This window comes from Mandrillus leucophaeus, unplaced genomic scaffold (assembly GCF_000951045.1).
Source record: "Mandrillus leucophaeus isolate KB7577 unplaced genomic scaffold, Mleu.le_1.0 Scaffold52, whole genome shotgun sequence".
Taxonomy (NCBI): domain Eukaryota; kingdom Metazoa; phylum Chordata; class Mammalia; order Primates; family Cercopithecidae; genus Mandrillus; species Mandrillus leucophaeus.
Genome location: NW_012105586.1, coordinates 1,198,963 through 1,213,761, shown reverse-complemented (window position 1 = coordinate 1,213,761; position 14,799 = coordinate 1,198,963). Strand labels below are relative to the sequence as shown.

At 49.1% G+C, this 14,799-nt stretch overlaps 1 protein-coding gene across 1 annotated transcript in view; it reads right to left on the bottom strand.

Annotated features, from left to right (window-relative positions):
- Positions 1-237: 237 nt before the first annotated feature.
- LRRC38 (leucine rich repeat containing 38) overlaps positions 238-14,799 on the bottom strand; it is a gene marked incomplete at its 5' end in the record, with an annotated part of 47,830 nt that continues 33,268 nt past the window's right edge. The window contains one exon of the mRNA XM_011996629.1: positions 238-1,361. Within this exon, the coding sequence (XP_011852019.1) occupies positions 1,108-1,361 (254 nt within the window). The remainder of the gene's footprint in view (positions 1,362-14,799) is intronic.

The window sequence follows — 14,799 nt, the reverse complement described above, 5'->3', positions numbered from 1 at the left end:
TGTCTGTACTTCAGAAGGAAAAATGATGCTGAGCAGAGAGACCATCACAACGGTACAAAGCAACTCATTCTTCCTCTACAAGTCGCTACTGCTTAGGATAAAGATCGGGGTTTGAGTTATGTCAACTCAAAGTTTTCCCAACAAGCTTACCAAAATTAACAACAGACACCCTCTGGCCAGTTCTTAGCTTCTTCATGGGTCCATTTCAGTCACTATAACAGAATACCAGAGATTGAGTGGCTTACAAACAACAGATATTTATTTCTCCCAGGTCTGGAGGCTGGAAGTCTGAGATCTGGGTGCCAGCATGGTTGGGTTCTGGTGAGGGCCTGCTTCTCGGTTCATGGGCGGTTGATTTCTTGCTGCATCCTCAAGTGTTGGAGGGGTGAAGGAGTTCTCTGGGGCCACCTTTCATGAGGGCACTAATCCCATCATTTGGGCCCCATCCTCATGACATCATCTAAACCAAATCACCTCCCCAAAGCCCCACCTCCAAATACCATCACATTGGGGATTAGGTTTCAACATATAAAATTTGGGGGGAAATAAACATTGTGTCTATTGCACACGAGTTTATTAGTTCTCAGTATAACATCCCAAGGTTGCTGAGGCCTATTATATAAAGATCAAAGTTCTCGCTCTTGTGGTGAATGACCCGAATTTGAATCTCCACTGTTTGAGCTGCTGTTTCTTGGAAGGAAGGCAGATGCTTCATGATCTCCCAGTACAGGTCAGAAAAAGAGTGGCACAAAATTGTCTTTGCCATTGAAAAGCTACCAGTCTTCATATCTAAAAGCTGAGGCTTTTAGTCATCAGCTATGAAGCCCGACTGGGTCATCCTCTCCCCCAACACACATCTCAATCTGAGAGGCAGGTTATGCTCCAGGAATAATTCCCTCCATCCTTCCTGGGCTTCTCTGCTCTGTTGATTCTAAACTCTGAGATTGGTGGTCCCAGCAGGTGTACCCAGGGGCCAAGACACGGAACAGGCTCTGTTCCGTTCACGGACAGTAGCCAGTGCTTTTCCATTTGCAGCATTTCCCTCTCTTCTTGGAGAGAGCTTCTGGTTTGGTGCTGGAGAGTAAGAAGCGGGAGGGAGGAGGTGGCTCACTCATCCTCGTCCTCGTCTTCATCCTCTGCATCTTTGTTGGGTGCACACCTCTGGAAGCACTGCACCACGGTGGCCAGGAAGAAGCTGGAGATGATGGCCGCAATGGACACAGCCACGCCGGAGAAGATGATGATGAAGAGGTCTGTGAGCGACAGGCTGAACCTACACTCGCTGAAGCTGGCCTCCGACAGCTCGCGCAGGGATATCCTCCTGCTCTCCATGGGCAGGGAGCACTGGATTTCATCAAGGCCTGAGAAAAGGCAGGCAGAGGAGAGAGGGGTTTAGACTGCAGCTCAAGGTTGCCTAAAAGTTGACAAGGCAGGTGCTTACAAAGCTAGCAATATGCAAGCATCCTCCCAAAAATAAAGGCGGGAAAAAGACTAATTTAAATGGAATTTAAACTATAAAAAAAAAGCCTTAGAGTGATCACCATGGGAAAAACTGGAACGTGCTGGTCTTCACTGACCTATTTTCAGGGTTTTTTTTTTTTTTTTTTTTTTTGAGACGGAGTCTGGCTCTGTCGCCCAGGCCGGAGTGCGGTGGCGCGCTCTCGCCTCACTGCAAGCTCTGCCTCCCGGGTTCACGCCATTCTCCCGTCTCAGCCTCCGGAGTAGCTGGGACTACAGGCACCTGCCGGCACGACCGGCTAATTTTTGGTATTTTTCGTAGAGACAGAGTTTTACCATATTCGCCAGGATGGTCTCAATCTCCTGACCTTGTGATCTGCCCGCCTTGGCCTCCCAAAGTTCTGGGATTACAGGTGTGAGCCACCGTGCCCGGCCTCTTTCTGTTTTGTTTTGTTTTGCTTTGTTTTGTTTTTATGAGATGGAGTCTCTGTTGCCCAGGCCGGAGTGCAATGGCATGATCTCGGTTCACCTCAACCTCCACCTCCTCGGTTCAAGTGATTCTCCTGCCTCAGCCTCCCGAGTAGCTGGGATTACAGGCGTGCACCACCACACCTAATTTTAGTATTTTTAGTAAAGACAGCGTTTCACCATGTTGGCCAGGCTGGTCTTGAACTCCTGACCTCAGGTGATCCACCCACCTCGGCCTCCGAAAGTGCTGGAATTACAGGCCTGAGCCACCGTGCCCAGCCAGGTTTAGTACTCTTTTGATTTTGAATTACTCAGTGCGGGGATGGAAGGGCACCATTATCTGTTTCAGGTTTAGGACCTCTGTAGACCCTAATCCAGACCCGGCTAGTAGCAGCGAGTGGAGGTTGGGGCAGATACCGTGGGATGGGTCAGTGCCAATTAGTGGATGGACCCTCCACTTGGTAGTGCTATTTTCCAAGTTAGATACTGTCCTCCTTTTCACTGTCCTCTGAGTGGAAGTGAAAGGAGAGTTAGCATGGCATTGTGGGAACCCCACAACCCTGAAAGGATTTTCCCTTGACAGGGGTGGAGAACATAAGGATGTATCTGAAGGTGGCCTTCAAATAGTACTTGGTACTTGGAAGCTTGGAGGAAGCTTCCATGTGCTTAGGAGTCACCTAAAGACTGTTAAAATGCAGGTTCCGAGGCACCACCCATGGGGAATCTGATTCAGTAGGTCTGGGGTGGGGCCCCAAACTCTGTATGTTTAATAAGCATTTTTAATAACCAGGTGTTTCTGATGCTGTGTGAATCCTGAGGCCCACTTCAAGAAGCATTATTTTCTAGTTGTCAAGAGGAGATGGGAAGGGATTTGAGAACTTCTAGGACACTCACTTCCACTAGGACCAGAGAAGCCCTTTTTTTTTTTTTTAATTTATGTACTCATTTATTTTTGAGACAGAGTCTCGCTCTGTTGCTCAGGCTGGAGTGCAGTGGCACGATCAGGGCTCACCACAACCTCCACCTCCTGGGTTCAAGTGATTCTTGTGCCTCAGCCTCCCGAGTAGCTGGGATCACAGGTGTGCGCCACCACACCCAGCTAATTTTTGTATTGTTAGTAGAGATGAAGTTTCACCGTGTTGGCCAGGCTGGTCTCAAACTCCTGGCCTCAAGTGATCTGCCCACCTCGGCCTCCCAAAGTGCTGGAATGACAGGTGTGAGCCACCGCACCTGGCCTCAGAGGAGCCCTTCAAAACTGTGTTTTGTATGTTAGGATTGTCTTCCCAATTTCACTTGAAGAGTGTTTGACTAATTCATGAAGACGTTTCAAACCCTCCAGCCTAGAAAAAGACCACAAGTGAGTATGTGCTGAGCGAGAACTTTATAATTACTAACATATACACGCTACGCAGACCTTACCACAGGCCGGGCACTGCTCTAAGCATCTGGCTATATCGATTCATTTAATCCTTCCAACCACTCCATGGGGGTATGTTCCATTATCATCCCCATTTTACAGACGGGGGACAGGCTCAGAGTGGGAATGTAACTTGCCCAAAGCTGTACAGCTAGTAAGTGGCTGAGCCTGGATTACAAGTCAAGCAATCTGTCTCCAGAGACCTGGCCTGTAGCCACTATGTCTCCAAAAGGAAGAGAAAGGAGAAGAAAGCCAAGAAGAGAAGCGCCAGGGATGCAGGTGATGCAGACACAGGAAAGTGATGCTTTCTTGCCATGGCTGCTATCACATGACAGTGACAGAAGCTGCCAGTCAGCTGGTGGTGTCCCAGCATAATGGGCTTATAACATTTTAGAGACACCTCCCGAGGACGGTTCCCTTATCACTAAACTACCGCTTTTAGGGAATCCCACCGGCCACCACGTGCGGTAGAAGGCAGCTTTGAGAATGACAGACAGGTGGATTCTGTACCCTTCATCTACTCATATGAATCAAAAGGGAGACCTGCCTGAGAGGTGAGAAACTGGGCACCATGAGAGGTGGCTCTCCATATGCTCATTTATTCATTTAATAAGATGTACTGGCTGGGCGTGGAGGCTCATGCCTGTAATCTCAGCACTTTGGGAGGCCGAGGTGGATGGATCACTTAAGGTCAGGAGTTCGGGACCAGCCTGGCCAACGTGGTGAAACCCTGTTTCTACTAAAAAATACAAAAATTAGCTAGGCATGGTGGTGTGTGGCTCTAATTCCAGCTACTCAGGAGGCTGAGGGACGAGAATCACTTGAACCTGGGAGGCGGAGGTTGCAGTGAGCTGAGATCGCGCCACTGCACTCCAGCCTGGGTGACAGAGTGAGACTCCATCTCAAAAAAAAAAGAAGTATTGAAGATGGGGTTTCACCATGTTGCCCAGGCTTGAACTTGTACTTTTCCTGGGCCAAGGGGTTGGTGATATACAAGGCAACTAAGTCCTCTACCCTCAGAGAGTGTAAATTCTAGTTCAACAAGATAGACATTGATTTATGCCGCCGATGTTTTTGAGTATTTGCCATGTACTAGGTCCTGGGGATACAGCAGGAAACAAAACAAAGCCTTCATGCAGCTTACATTTTAGACAATAAATGAATAGTTCAAGACATATGTAAAATGTGTAGGATGAAACAGCAGAGGAGAATGATAAAGTCTGGGACAAATAATTGTCTTTAGAAGGGATGGTCAGGAGGTATTATTTCAGTTAAGGGTGAAAGGATGAGATGAACCAGCCATGAGAAGAACACTCTAGGCAGAGACAAGAAGCTGGGAAAGAGGCCGGGTGTGGTGGCTCATGTCTACAATCCCAGCACTCTGGGAGGCCAAGATGAGAGATTCACTTGAGCTCAGGAGTTCCAGACCAGCCTGGGCAACACAGCAAGACCCTGTCTCCACAAAAAAATTTAAAATTTAGCCAGGTGTGGTGGTACACACCTGTAGTTCAAGCTACTCAGGAGGCTGAGGCAGGAGGATCATTTGAGCCTGGAAGACTGAGGCTATGATCACGCCACTGCACTCTAGCCCAGACAACACAGTGAGACTCTGTGTCAAAAAAAAAAAAAAAAAAAAAATGTTAGGAAAGAGCTCAGCATTTGGGGAACACAATGTAGCCAGGGGTAGCTTAGTGAACATAGGATAATTTAGCATTAGCTTAGGTGAGAAACACAGCATGTGTTGAGATGAAGCCCCTGATGGTTAAGGTCTCTGAATAAATATTATGAACAGAGCACCCTTCCCCATCCCCATTACCAGCCCTCCTTGGACATGAACCAAAGAAATAGCTTATGTGGTACAGAGCTGCTGAAGACCGTTTGTTACCAAGCATAATCATCCTGACTGATACACAATACAAGCTATGTTCAAATTCAAATGATGACCATGATTTTACAAACCTCAGTAATAAGAGAATGAATGGTATTAGAATGCATAAAGAGCTCAGATCTTTTGTTTCTGATCTGGAAGAGGAGAGAAAAATAAAGTAGTAGTAACTAATGGTCATGTTGCACTTACTATGTGCAGATCTTGTTCTAATCGCTACACACGTTTTTACTCACAACAATCTTATGAGGTTAAGTACTGTTATTATGCCCATTTCATGAATGAGAAAACTGAGAGCATTTGCATAGCTTGACTTTAGCAATACAGCTTCACAGTGATGAAGCCAGGATTTGAACTCAGCCATTTGGCTGTGGAAGCTTACTCTTATCCTTTGATTAACAAGGTGCCCTTTTCCCAGTGAGAATAGCCAGAGAGATGCAAGGACGCCATGTTGACATGAAGCTCAACTGCCTTCAGCCACTGCGTGCCTCTGGCTTCGTTCAACTCTCAGGAAAACCTTCACCTACTCTCTTTTTTAGTGCTTCCAGGTTTCAAAAAGCTGACCCTTAACCCATTTCCAGCATCATGTGAAAATTGAAATGATGTCTTCACACCTCGCTAATTAGCAGGCTTCTGTCCTGCAAAAAGCAACCCTGCTAATTACACAGCAAGCCTGCAACCACCCTGGGGGGTTTTGTGTGTCTTTTCTTCTCCATCTCAGAAACTGAAGATGGAGGAATAGTGTCTGAGCATCCTCCTTCCTTCTGTCCTGTGCCATCTTTTATGTAGTCTACAGCCAACCCATCGATGCTTCTGTCCCATGGGAACCATTGCCTAGCAACAAGACTCTGCCATTCCCTTCTTTGCTGGAATCAGTATCTGCTTTATATACCCAAGGAATTAGCTGGACCAGAGCTCTGCAGGCCTCCTCAATTTACACTTGATTACTGTTTTTGACTGGTTCTTTTTCTTAAAGAGGCCAAACTTCTGCCTACTTCTGAGAATTTTAAATGTATTTGAATAAAACAGGAGAGATTTATCTTTTCAAAAATAAAAATAAAAACAGGAGCACTTTAAAACAAAGTTATACTGGGCTTTTTTTTTTTTTTTTTTGCAGACACTGATGTCTTCAATGAAAAAATGGAAAAATAGCAATCAACCTGCCTCCTAACAGCCCACCCCCGCCAAAAACGTTACGAAAATAAATAAGATGGACACCAACAGACTGTGTGAAGCACAGACAGTTTCTAAAGCCAGCAGATTATTTGCAGCCTCCAAACAAGTGACAGATCATTATTTAGCTGGAGAAATTTTCTAGAAATCCTCATCTTCAGGAAGCGGTATCAACCGGAAAACAACCACAACCCAACAACGTAATCCCACGGCGCCTGCCGTTTAAATCCAACCTTTGCAAGCCACGACTTCCCAAGTCAGTTCTGGTGCCTTGAGACTTATCTTGGCATCTTTGCAAAGTGACAGTTTTAGAAAATGTCATCTCACATTTCTGTGTGGCTAGAAGAAATGGACTTGTTTGGAAAATGGTGCACACAAGCCCACCGGGGTGGGGACTTTGGAACGGCAGTGCTTAGTGGAGCTTTCATAATAAGATCCACTGACTTGATGAGCTTTCATAGCTCACAAAGGGCAGAGAAATGCGAAGAGTTGGACAAAGAGAGTCTGCCAGGCAGACAGAGCCCAGCACAAGGCTGAGGCGGGTATTGCTACAAAAGCTGTCTACAAAGGCTGTGAGGCCAACAGCACAACTCTGGACTTGGCATAGGCAGATTCCAGGGTCCCGTCTTCTCCCCTAGCAGACCCTTGTTTCAACCAAGGTTTCTCAACTTAGCCATTGCTGACATTTGGGACAGGATCATTTTTTGACATAGGGCCTGTCCTGTGTCCTGTAGAATGTTTAGCAGCATCCCTGCTGGCCTCCACCCACCAGATGCCAGCAGCACACCCCACCCAGTGTGACAATCAAAACTGTCTCCAGTCCGGGTGCAGTGGCTCATGCCTGTAATCCCAGTACTTTGGGAGGCCGAGGCGAGTGGATTACCTGAGGTCAGGAGTTCGAGACCACCCTGGCCAACATGGCGAAACCCTGTCTGTACTAAAAATACAAAAATTAGCTGGGCATGGTGGCACATGCCTGTAATCCCAACTACCTGGGAGGCTGAGGCAGGAGAATTGCTTGAACCCAGGAGATGGAGGCTGCAGTGAGCTGAGATCATACCACTGCACTCCAGTCTAGATAACAAGAGCGAAACTCCGTCTCAAAAAAAAAAAAAAAACTGTCTCCAGACACTGCTATATGTCTCCTGGATTGGGAAGGACAAAGTCACCTCAGTTGAGGATCACTGCTTTAGACTGAAATGCTCTACTAAGTATGCAGCTATTATGTAGACTTTTAAATTTTTTTTTAAAGATGGGGTCTCGCTATATGCCCAGTGATGTGGTTTGGCTGCGTCCTTACCCACATCTCACCTTGAATTATAATAATCCCCAACTGTTACGGTGGAGATAATTGAATCATGGGGTTGGTAGGTTTCCCTCAGACTGTTCTCCTGGTAGTGAATAAGTCTCACTACCATGACATTTTTATAAAGGGGAGTTCCCCTCTACCTGTGCTCTTGCCTGCTACCACGTAAGACATGAGTTTGCTCCTCATTCGTCTTCCACCATGATTGTGAGGCCTCCCCAGCCATGTGGAACTGTGAGTCCATTAAACATCTTTCCTTTATAAATTACCCAGTCTCAGGTATGTCTTTATTAGCAGCATGAGAACAGACTAATACACCCAGGCTGGTCTCGAACTGCTGTCCTCAAGCCATCCTCCCACCTCAGCTTCCCAAAGCTCTGAGATTAAAGGCGTGAGCCACCAGGCCCAGCCATTAGGTGGCTATCATGGACTAAACATTTAGATCCCCAAAATGCAGATATGGAAGCCCTAGCTCCCAGTGTGATGGTAGTTGGAGGTGAGGCCTCTGGGAGGCAGTGAGGGTTAGATGAGATTAGGTAATTAGGGTGTGGACGTCCTGATGGGATTAGTGTTCTTCCTCCCCACCCCCGCAAAAGATGGACTCTCATTCTGGAGTGCAGTGGCATGATCTCGACTCACCACAACCTCTGCTTCCTGGGTTCAAGCGATTCTCCTGCCTCAGCCTCCCGAGTAGCTGGGATTACAGGTGTGCGCCACAAGGCCCCGTTAATTTTTTTTTGTAGTTTTAGTGGAGACGGGGTTTCACCATGTTGGCCAGACTGGTCTCAAACTCCTGACCTCAAATGATCCACCCACCTTGGCCTCCCAAAGTGCTGGGACTACAGATGTGAGACACCGCATCTGGCCAGGGATTAGTGTTCTTATGGGTTTTTTTGTTTGTTTGTTTTTTGTTTTTGTTTTTGTTTTTTTTGAGATGGAGTCTCGCTCTGTCACACAGGCTGGAGTAGAGTGGCGCAATCTTGGCTCACTGCAAGCTCCACCTCCCGGGTTCACGCCATTCTCCTGCCTCAGCCTCCAGAGTAGCTGGGACTACAGGCACCCGCCACCATGCCTGGCTAATTTTTTTTGTATTTTTTTTAGTAGAGACGGGGTTTCACCATGTTAGCCAGGATAGTCTCGATCTCCTGACCTCGTGATCTGTCCGCCTCGGCCTCCCAAAGTGCTGGGATTACAGGCGTGAGCCACTGTACCCGGCTAATGTATTCTTATAAGAGACACCAGAGAGCTCTCCCAATCTGACTCTGTCTCTTTCTTTCTCTCTCTCTCTGCCACGTGAGGACCCAGCAAGAAGGCGACCATCTGCAAGCCAGGAAGAGGGCCCTCTCCAGAGATGGAGAGGACCCTCTCCCAGCCCTGCTGGTATCCTGGTCTCAGACTTCCACCTTCCAGAACTGTGAGGAAAGAAATGCCTGCTTGTTAAGCCACCAATCTATGGTGTTTTCTTATGGCAGCCTGAGAAGACTAAGATAGTAACCTTCTAAGACAGACCTATTTTTAGTCAATAAATAGACATTTAGTTATTAAATGGCTTCCTTTAATTCATGCATTTAGCGAAACAGGTGAGGCTTCATGCTACATGCTATTCAGGATACAAAAGGAAGGAAGGGAGGATGGAAGGGAGGCAGGGAGAGAAGGAGGAAGAGAGACAGAGAGAGGTGGCCCTGGCCTCATGGAGCTTAGGTCTTACAGAAGAGGCATCAGGACACAGGCACAAAAGAGAACATTTAAAGTAGAAAGTGCAAAGCCCTGTCAGGCACAGCGGCTCACGCCTGTAATCCCAGCACTTTGGGAAGCCGAGGCTGGTGGATAGCCTGAACTCAGGAGTTCGAGACCACCCCGGGCAACATGGTGAAACCCCGTCTCTACTAAAAATACCAAAAAAACTAACCAGGTATGGTGGCACACGCCTCTAGTCCCAGCTGCTTGGGAGGCTGAGACAGGAGAATCTCTTGAGCCCCAGAGGCAAAGGTTGCAGTGAGCCGAGATCGCGCCACTGCACTCCAGCTTGGGCTACCAAGTAAGACTCTGTCTCAGAAAAAAGAAAAAAGAAAGTGCAAAGCCCCACAGGAGAGGTCAAGGGCAAGCCCAGAGGGGGCTTTGGGGGCTGGATCAGCAGGACAGTGGAAGGGTGGGCTGGCAGGCGGCATGTGGAGGTAAGGATGGGATCCCTGCAATGTTCCTGCTTGACCTTGGAATGTTCTTTTCCCGACCCGTCCCTTCAGCTGTCTAAGTTAAGAATAGCGAACGAAAGCCAATACTTCACAGCACCTGGTGTGTGCCTGGCACACTTGAAGCTTCACAGAACGTACTCGCCTTGTTTATTCCTCAGGCCAACCCGATCAGAAGGCCACTGCAAATATCCACATCTTACGGCTGACCAAACTGAGGCACAGAGAGGGCAAGTCACTTGCCCGGGGCCACGCAGCAGGGAAATACCAGAGCTGGGCCTGACCCCAGCTGGTCTGGCTCTGCAGCTTGGCCACTGCGTCGTGCCTCCCATTCTCCCAGGCACGAGACCCAGGGCTGCACCAGCCTGGCCCAGCCCCTCCCAACAAGCCCCTTCGAGGCACAGTATCTTTTTAATTTTATTAATTAATTTATTTAATTTTGAGACAGAGTCTTGCTCTGTAGCCCAGGCTGGAGTGCCGTGGTGTGATCTTGGCTCACCGGAACCTCTGCCTCCCGAGCTCAGGCAATTCTCCTGCCTCAGCCTCCCGAGTAACTGGGATTACAGGTGCACGCCACCACCCCCAGCTAATTTTTGTATTTTTAGTAGAGATGGGGTTTCACCATATTGGCCAGGCTAGTCTCGAACTCCTGACCTCAGGTGATCCACCTGCCTCGGCCTCCCAAAGTGCTGGGTGAAGCCACGGGGCATCCAGGGAGCACAGTTTCTGGAAACCCTTGTCAGAAGGGCTTCCTGGATGCCCCGAAAAACAGAATGGAGAGATGCTGCCCATGTTAGGGTTAGGACGGACCCCAGGCTGGGCCACTGTACCTCCTGGTGCCTGTGTGACTCTGGGCCAGGCCTAGCCACCCTGAGTGCCACCTGGAGGTGACACTGTGAACATGAAACAAGGGAATATCTGAAAAGCCCTCACCACAGTACCTGGCCACACACGTACTCAAGAACCCTGTGGTTAGCATTGTTCAGATTTTTGAAGTTGCAGACTGAGCCTGCATCTGACTCCAGATATATGAGGAGGGTGCCCGTGTTAGGGTGCTCCAGAGAAACAGAACCAACAGGGAAGAGAGGAGCGGGGAGTGGAGGAGCAGGGAGGAGTGCGGAGGCGAGGGGAGGAGAGGGGAGAGGGAGCGAGCACGCGTGTGCGTGTGCGCGCGCGCGCGCGCGTGTGTGTGTAGAGAGATTTATTATAAGTACCTCTAGTCATTCCTCTGCTCAACCACCCTCAGTGGCTCCCCATCTCTCTTAAAATGAAAGCCACAGTCCGTATCATCCCTGCTAAACCCCTCCACTCTGCCTTGCTTGCCGTTCCTCAAACACCCCGTCAGAGGCCGTGCCCTCGCGGCCTCTGCACCTGCCTGCTCTGCCTGGCTCACTCCTTCCCTTTCTTCAGGCGACTCTAGGCGGTCACCTTCTCAAAGAGGCCTCCCTGCCTCCATTCAAAGCAGGTGCTCTCCCCACCCCATCATCCTCCATCTCCCCCTTCCTTCTTTAGTTTTCTCTGCGCAGGTATTTATTTTCTGCCTCCCTGCTCCTCCCCTACCCCCAGGTCGGCTATGTGAGGTCCAGCATTTTGTTTTGTTCCCTGCTGTATACCTAGGACTAGAACTTGTAAATGATATTTTTGAATCAACCTATGAATAAAGACAGGATCAGAGAACATGGCTTAGATGTGTGGCCACAAAGGAGTTCTGAAGCCAGCTCCCCTATCAGACGGGTGGATCCCCAGTGGCCGATGGTGCTGGACCGGCACAGGCCCCTGCCTTCCAGGACAAAAGTTCTTTCCCCCAAATTCACCAGCAGGTAACTTGCAACTCTCTGGGGGAGACAGAAGCTGTGTGTGTTTTCATGCTTTCCTCTCTTGGGAGGCGGGAATTCTCATTGATCTTTGGAAACAGAGTGCAGATGCATCAGCCAGCCTCTCTTGCAGCCTCACCATAGGCCAGATATTCTTCTAAGCACCCTGCATTGCCTGCACGCCTTTCGTCTACAGAACAAATTCTGCGGCTGGTCCTGGGATGATCCTGGTTCGCAGATAAGCAAACTGAACAGTTATGTTACCTGCTTGAGGTTATCCAGCTAAGATAACTGGAAGAGCCACGATCTAGAATCAGGTGATCTCACCCTAGTGCCTATGCAGTCAGCCAGTACCCTTTCCTGTTGCCTTAAGAATGCTTGCACAGGCGGGGCACAGTGGCTCACACCTGTAATCCCAGCACTTTGGGAGGCTGAGGCAGGCGGATCACTTGAGGTCGGGAGTTCAAGACCAGCCTGACCAACATACAGAAACCCCGTCTCTACCAAAAATACAAAATTAGCCAGGCATGATGGCGCATGCCTGTAATCCCAACTACTCAGGTGGCTGAGACAGGAGAATCGCTTGAACCCGAGAGGCAGGGGTTGTGATGAGCCGAGATCGCGCCATTGTACTCCAGCCTAGGCAACAAAAGCAAAACCTCGTCTTAAAAAAAGAGAAGAAGAAGAAGAACGCTTGCACAAGTTATTGCCAGGACACTAAGACCCAGAGGGTCCTATAATGATGCCAAAGCTGCACAATGTCTTGTCAACCTGGTTTGGGGCCCATGCTACCTCCATTGGTGGCCTGAGCCTGGAGTACTCAGGGTAAAGAGCACTAAAAGGTAATTCTAGGAGGGTTGAATGCTGTGTTTGTTTTTTGGGCTGCTGTTACAAATTACCACAAACTGAGGGGCTTAAAACAAATTTATTATCTCATAGTTTTAGAGGCCAGGATTCTGAAATCAAGGTGTCAGCCAGGCTGGGCTCCCTCCGAAGGCTCTGGGGAGAATCCTTCCTGGACTCCTCCAGCTTCTGGTGGTTCCTCTTTTTTTTTTTTTTTTGAGATGGAGTCTCGCTGTGTCCCTAGGCTGGAGTGCAGTTTGCCTCCCGGGTTCAAGAGATTCTCCTGCCTCAGCCTCCCGAGTAGGTGGGATTACAGGTGCCCGCCACCACACCCAGCTAATTTTTGTATTTTTAGTAGAGATGGGGTTTCATCACGTTGGCCAGGCTGGTCTCAAACTCTTCTGGTGGTTCTTGACATCTTTTGGCTTATGCCTGCCTCTCCCTCTGTCTCCACACAGCCTCTGCTCCGAGTCTCCAATTTGCAAGTCTCCCTCTGCCTTTCCCTTACAAGGACATCTGCCACTGGATTTGGGACAGTCCTACCCTCAATCCAGGATGCCCTCATCTCCAGATCCTTCATGTAATTGCATTTGCAAAGACCCTTTTTCCAAACACAGGTCACATTCACAGGCGCCAAGGCTTAGGACTTGGACAAGCCTTTTCAGGGGATGCAGTTCAACCCACTATAGGTATCACATATTTCATAGCCACCTGTTGCCCCCTGGCTTCTCCCCCTTCATCTCTCCTGAGGCAAATCCCCAGCTTCTTTTGGGGCAATCACTTCTCACCCATTAAATATGTCTTGGTGCAGCTAGCTTCCTTCCTTCCTCCCTCCCTGCCTCCCTCCCTCCCTCCCTTCCATCTTTCTTTCTCTCTCTCTCTCTCTCTTTCTTTCTTCCTTCCTTTTTCTTTTTTTTGAGACAGGGTCTCATTCTATCACCCAGGCTGGAATGCAGCGGCATGGTCATGGCTCACTGCAACCTCCACCTCCTGGGTTCAACCAATCTTCCCACCTCAGCCTCTCAAGTAACTGGGGCTACAGGCATGTGCCACCACACCGGGCTAATTTTTATATTTTTAGTAGAGACGATTTCGCCATGTTGCCCAGGCTGGTCTTGAACTCCCAGACTCAAGTGATCCACCTGCCTCAACCTCCTAAAGTGCTGGGATTACAGGTGTGAGCCACTGCACCTAGCTTAACTTTCTTAAAATGTGTGGCCCTCTCCTGGCATAGAGGTTGGTACCCAACCCACACTGAGCCAGAGTCTGTCTGTCCCAGGACACTGAGTCTTGGGTGGATTGACTGAATAGAAGGCTGGAACCCGTTCAGTTCAGCCAGCAGCCCCGCCTGGAGAAACTGTCCATTCGTTCTGCGTTCTCCACCTGCAGAGCTACCCCATTCTCTTCTGAGCCTGCCTCTCCAGGCTTCTCTTCAGTTCTGTGAACTATCTGACATCCCTGCAACAAATTCCTTCCCTCCCTACATTAGACAGAGTTGGCTTCTGTTTATGCTCAAGACACCCAACCGATGGATTCTAGGACAATGGAATTCAAGAACGAATTGGGCTCCTGTCGTAACTGTCAGCCTTTGTCCCACAGCCACAGATCATTTAACTGGGTCCTGCTGTTCTATAAAACCACGTGCGTGGTGGCACGAGGGCTTCGGCAGGCAGCGGGAGTCATGCGGCTCTCACCTCCCCACAATGGGCAGGTTGACTTCCTAGCTTTCGTCTTGTGATGGGTCTACCTCCAACCCACTGAAACCAAAGTGGGCTCCATCTCATTCTGGCCTAGACAGAACAGGGTCCGCAGCACCCTCCCCTTATAACCACGACTTCCTTCTCTTCCAGGGCACATTCAGAAGAGACAGGCATCTCCCTTGTACAGGGCGGCTCGGTGGCCTGCCTGTCACCACCTGTCTGGACTCCCTCCCCTTGAGTGATGCCTTCTCCCCAGCAGCTGACACCTGAGCTGGAGAGGGTGAGGAGCTGCCATTCTCCAGAAATAGACAGTGACACAGCGGATGTTAGATTGAGATTAATCTCTTGCACCAGACCGGCCCCTTGCCAACAAACAGGCCTGCAGCCAGAGGATCTCTCAGGGCCTTTCCCCTCATCTGGCCCCCTGGGAACTGCGTAACTCAGATTAACAACAGGCTCTGGTAAGCACTTTTTGTCATTAAAAATATATTTTTGTTTTCCTAACTCCACTTATTAGGCAAAGCTCATATATATACTGAGACAATA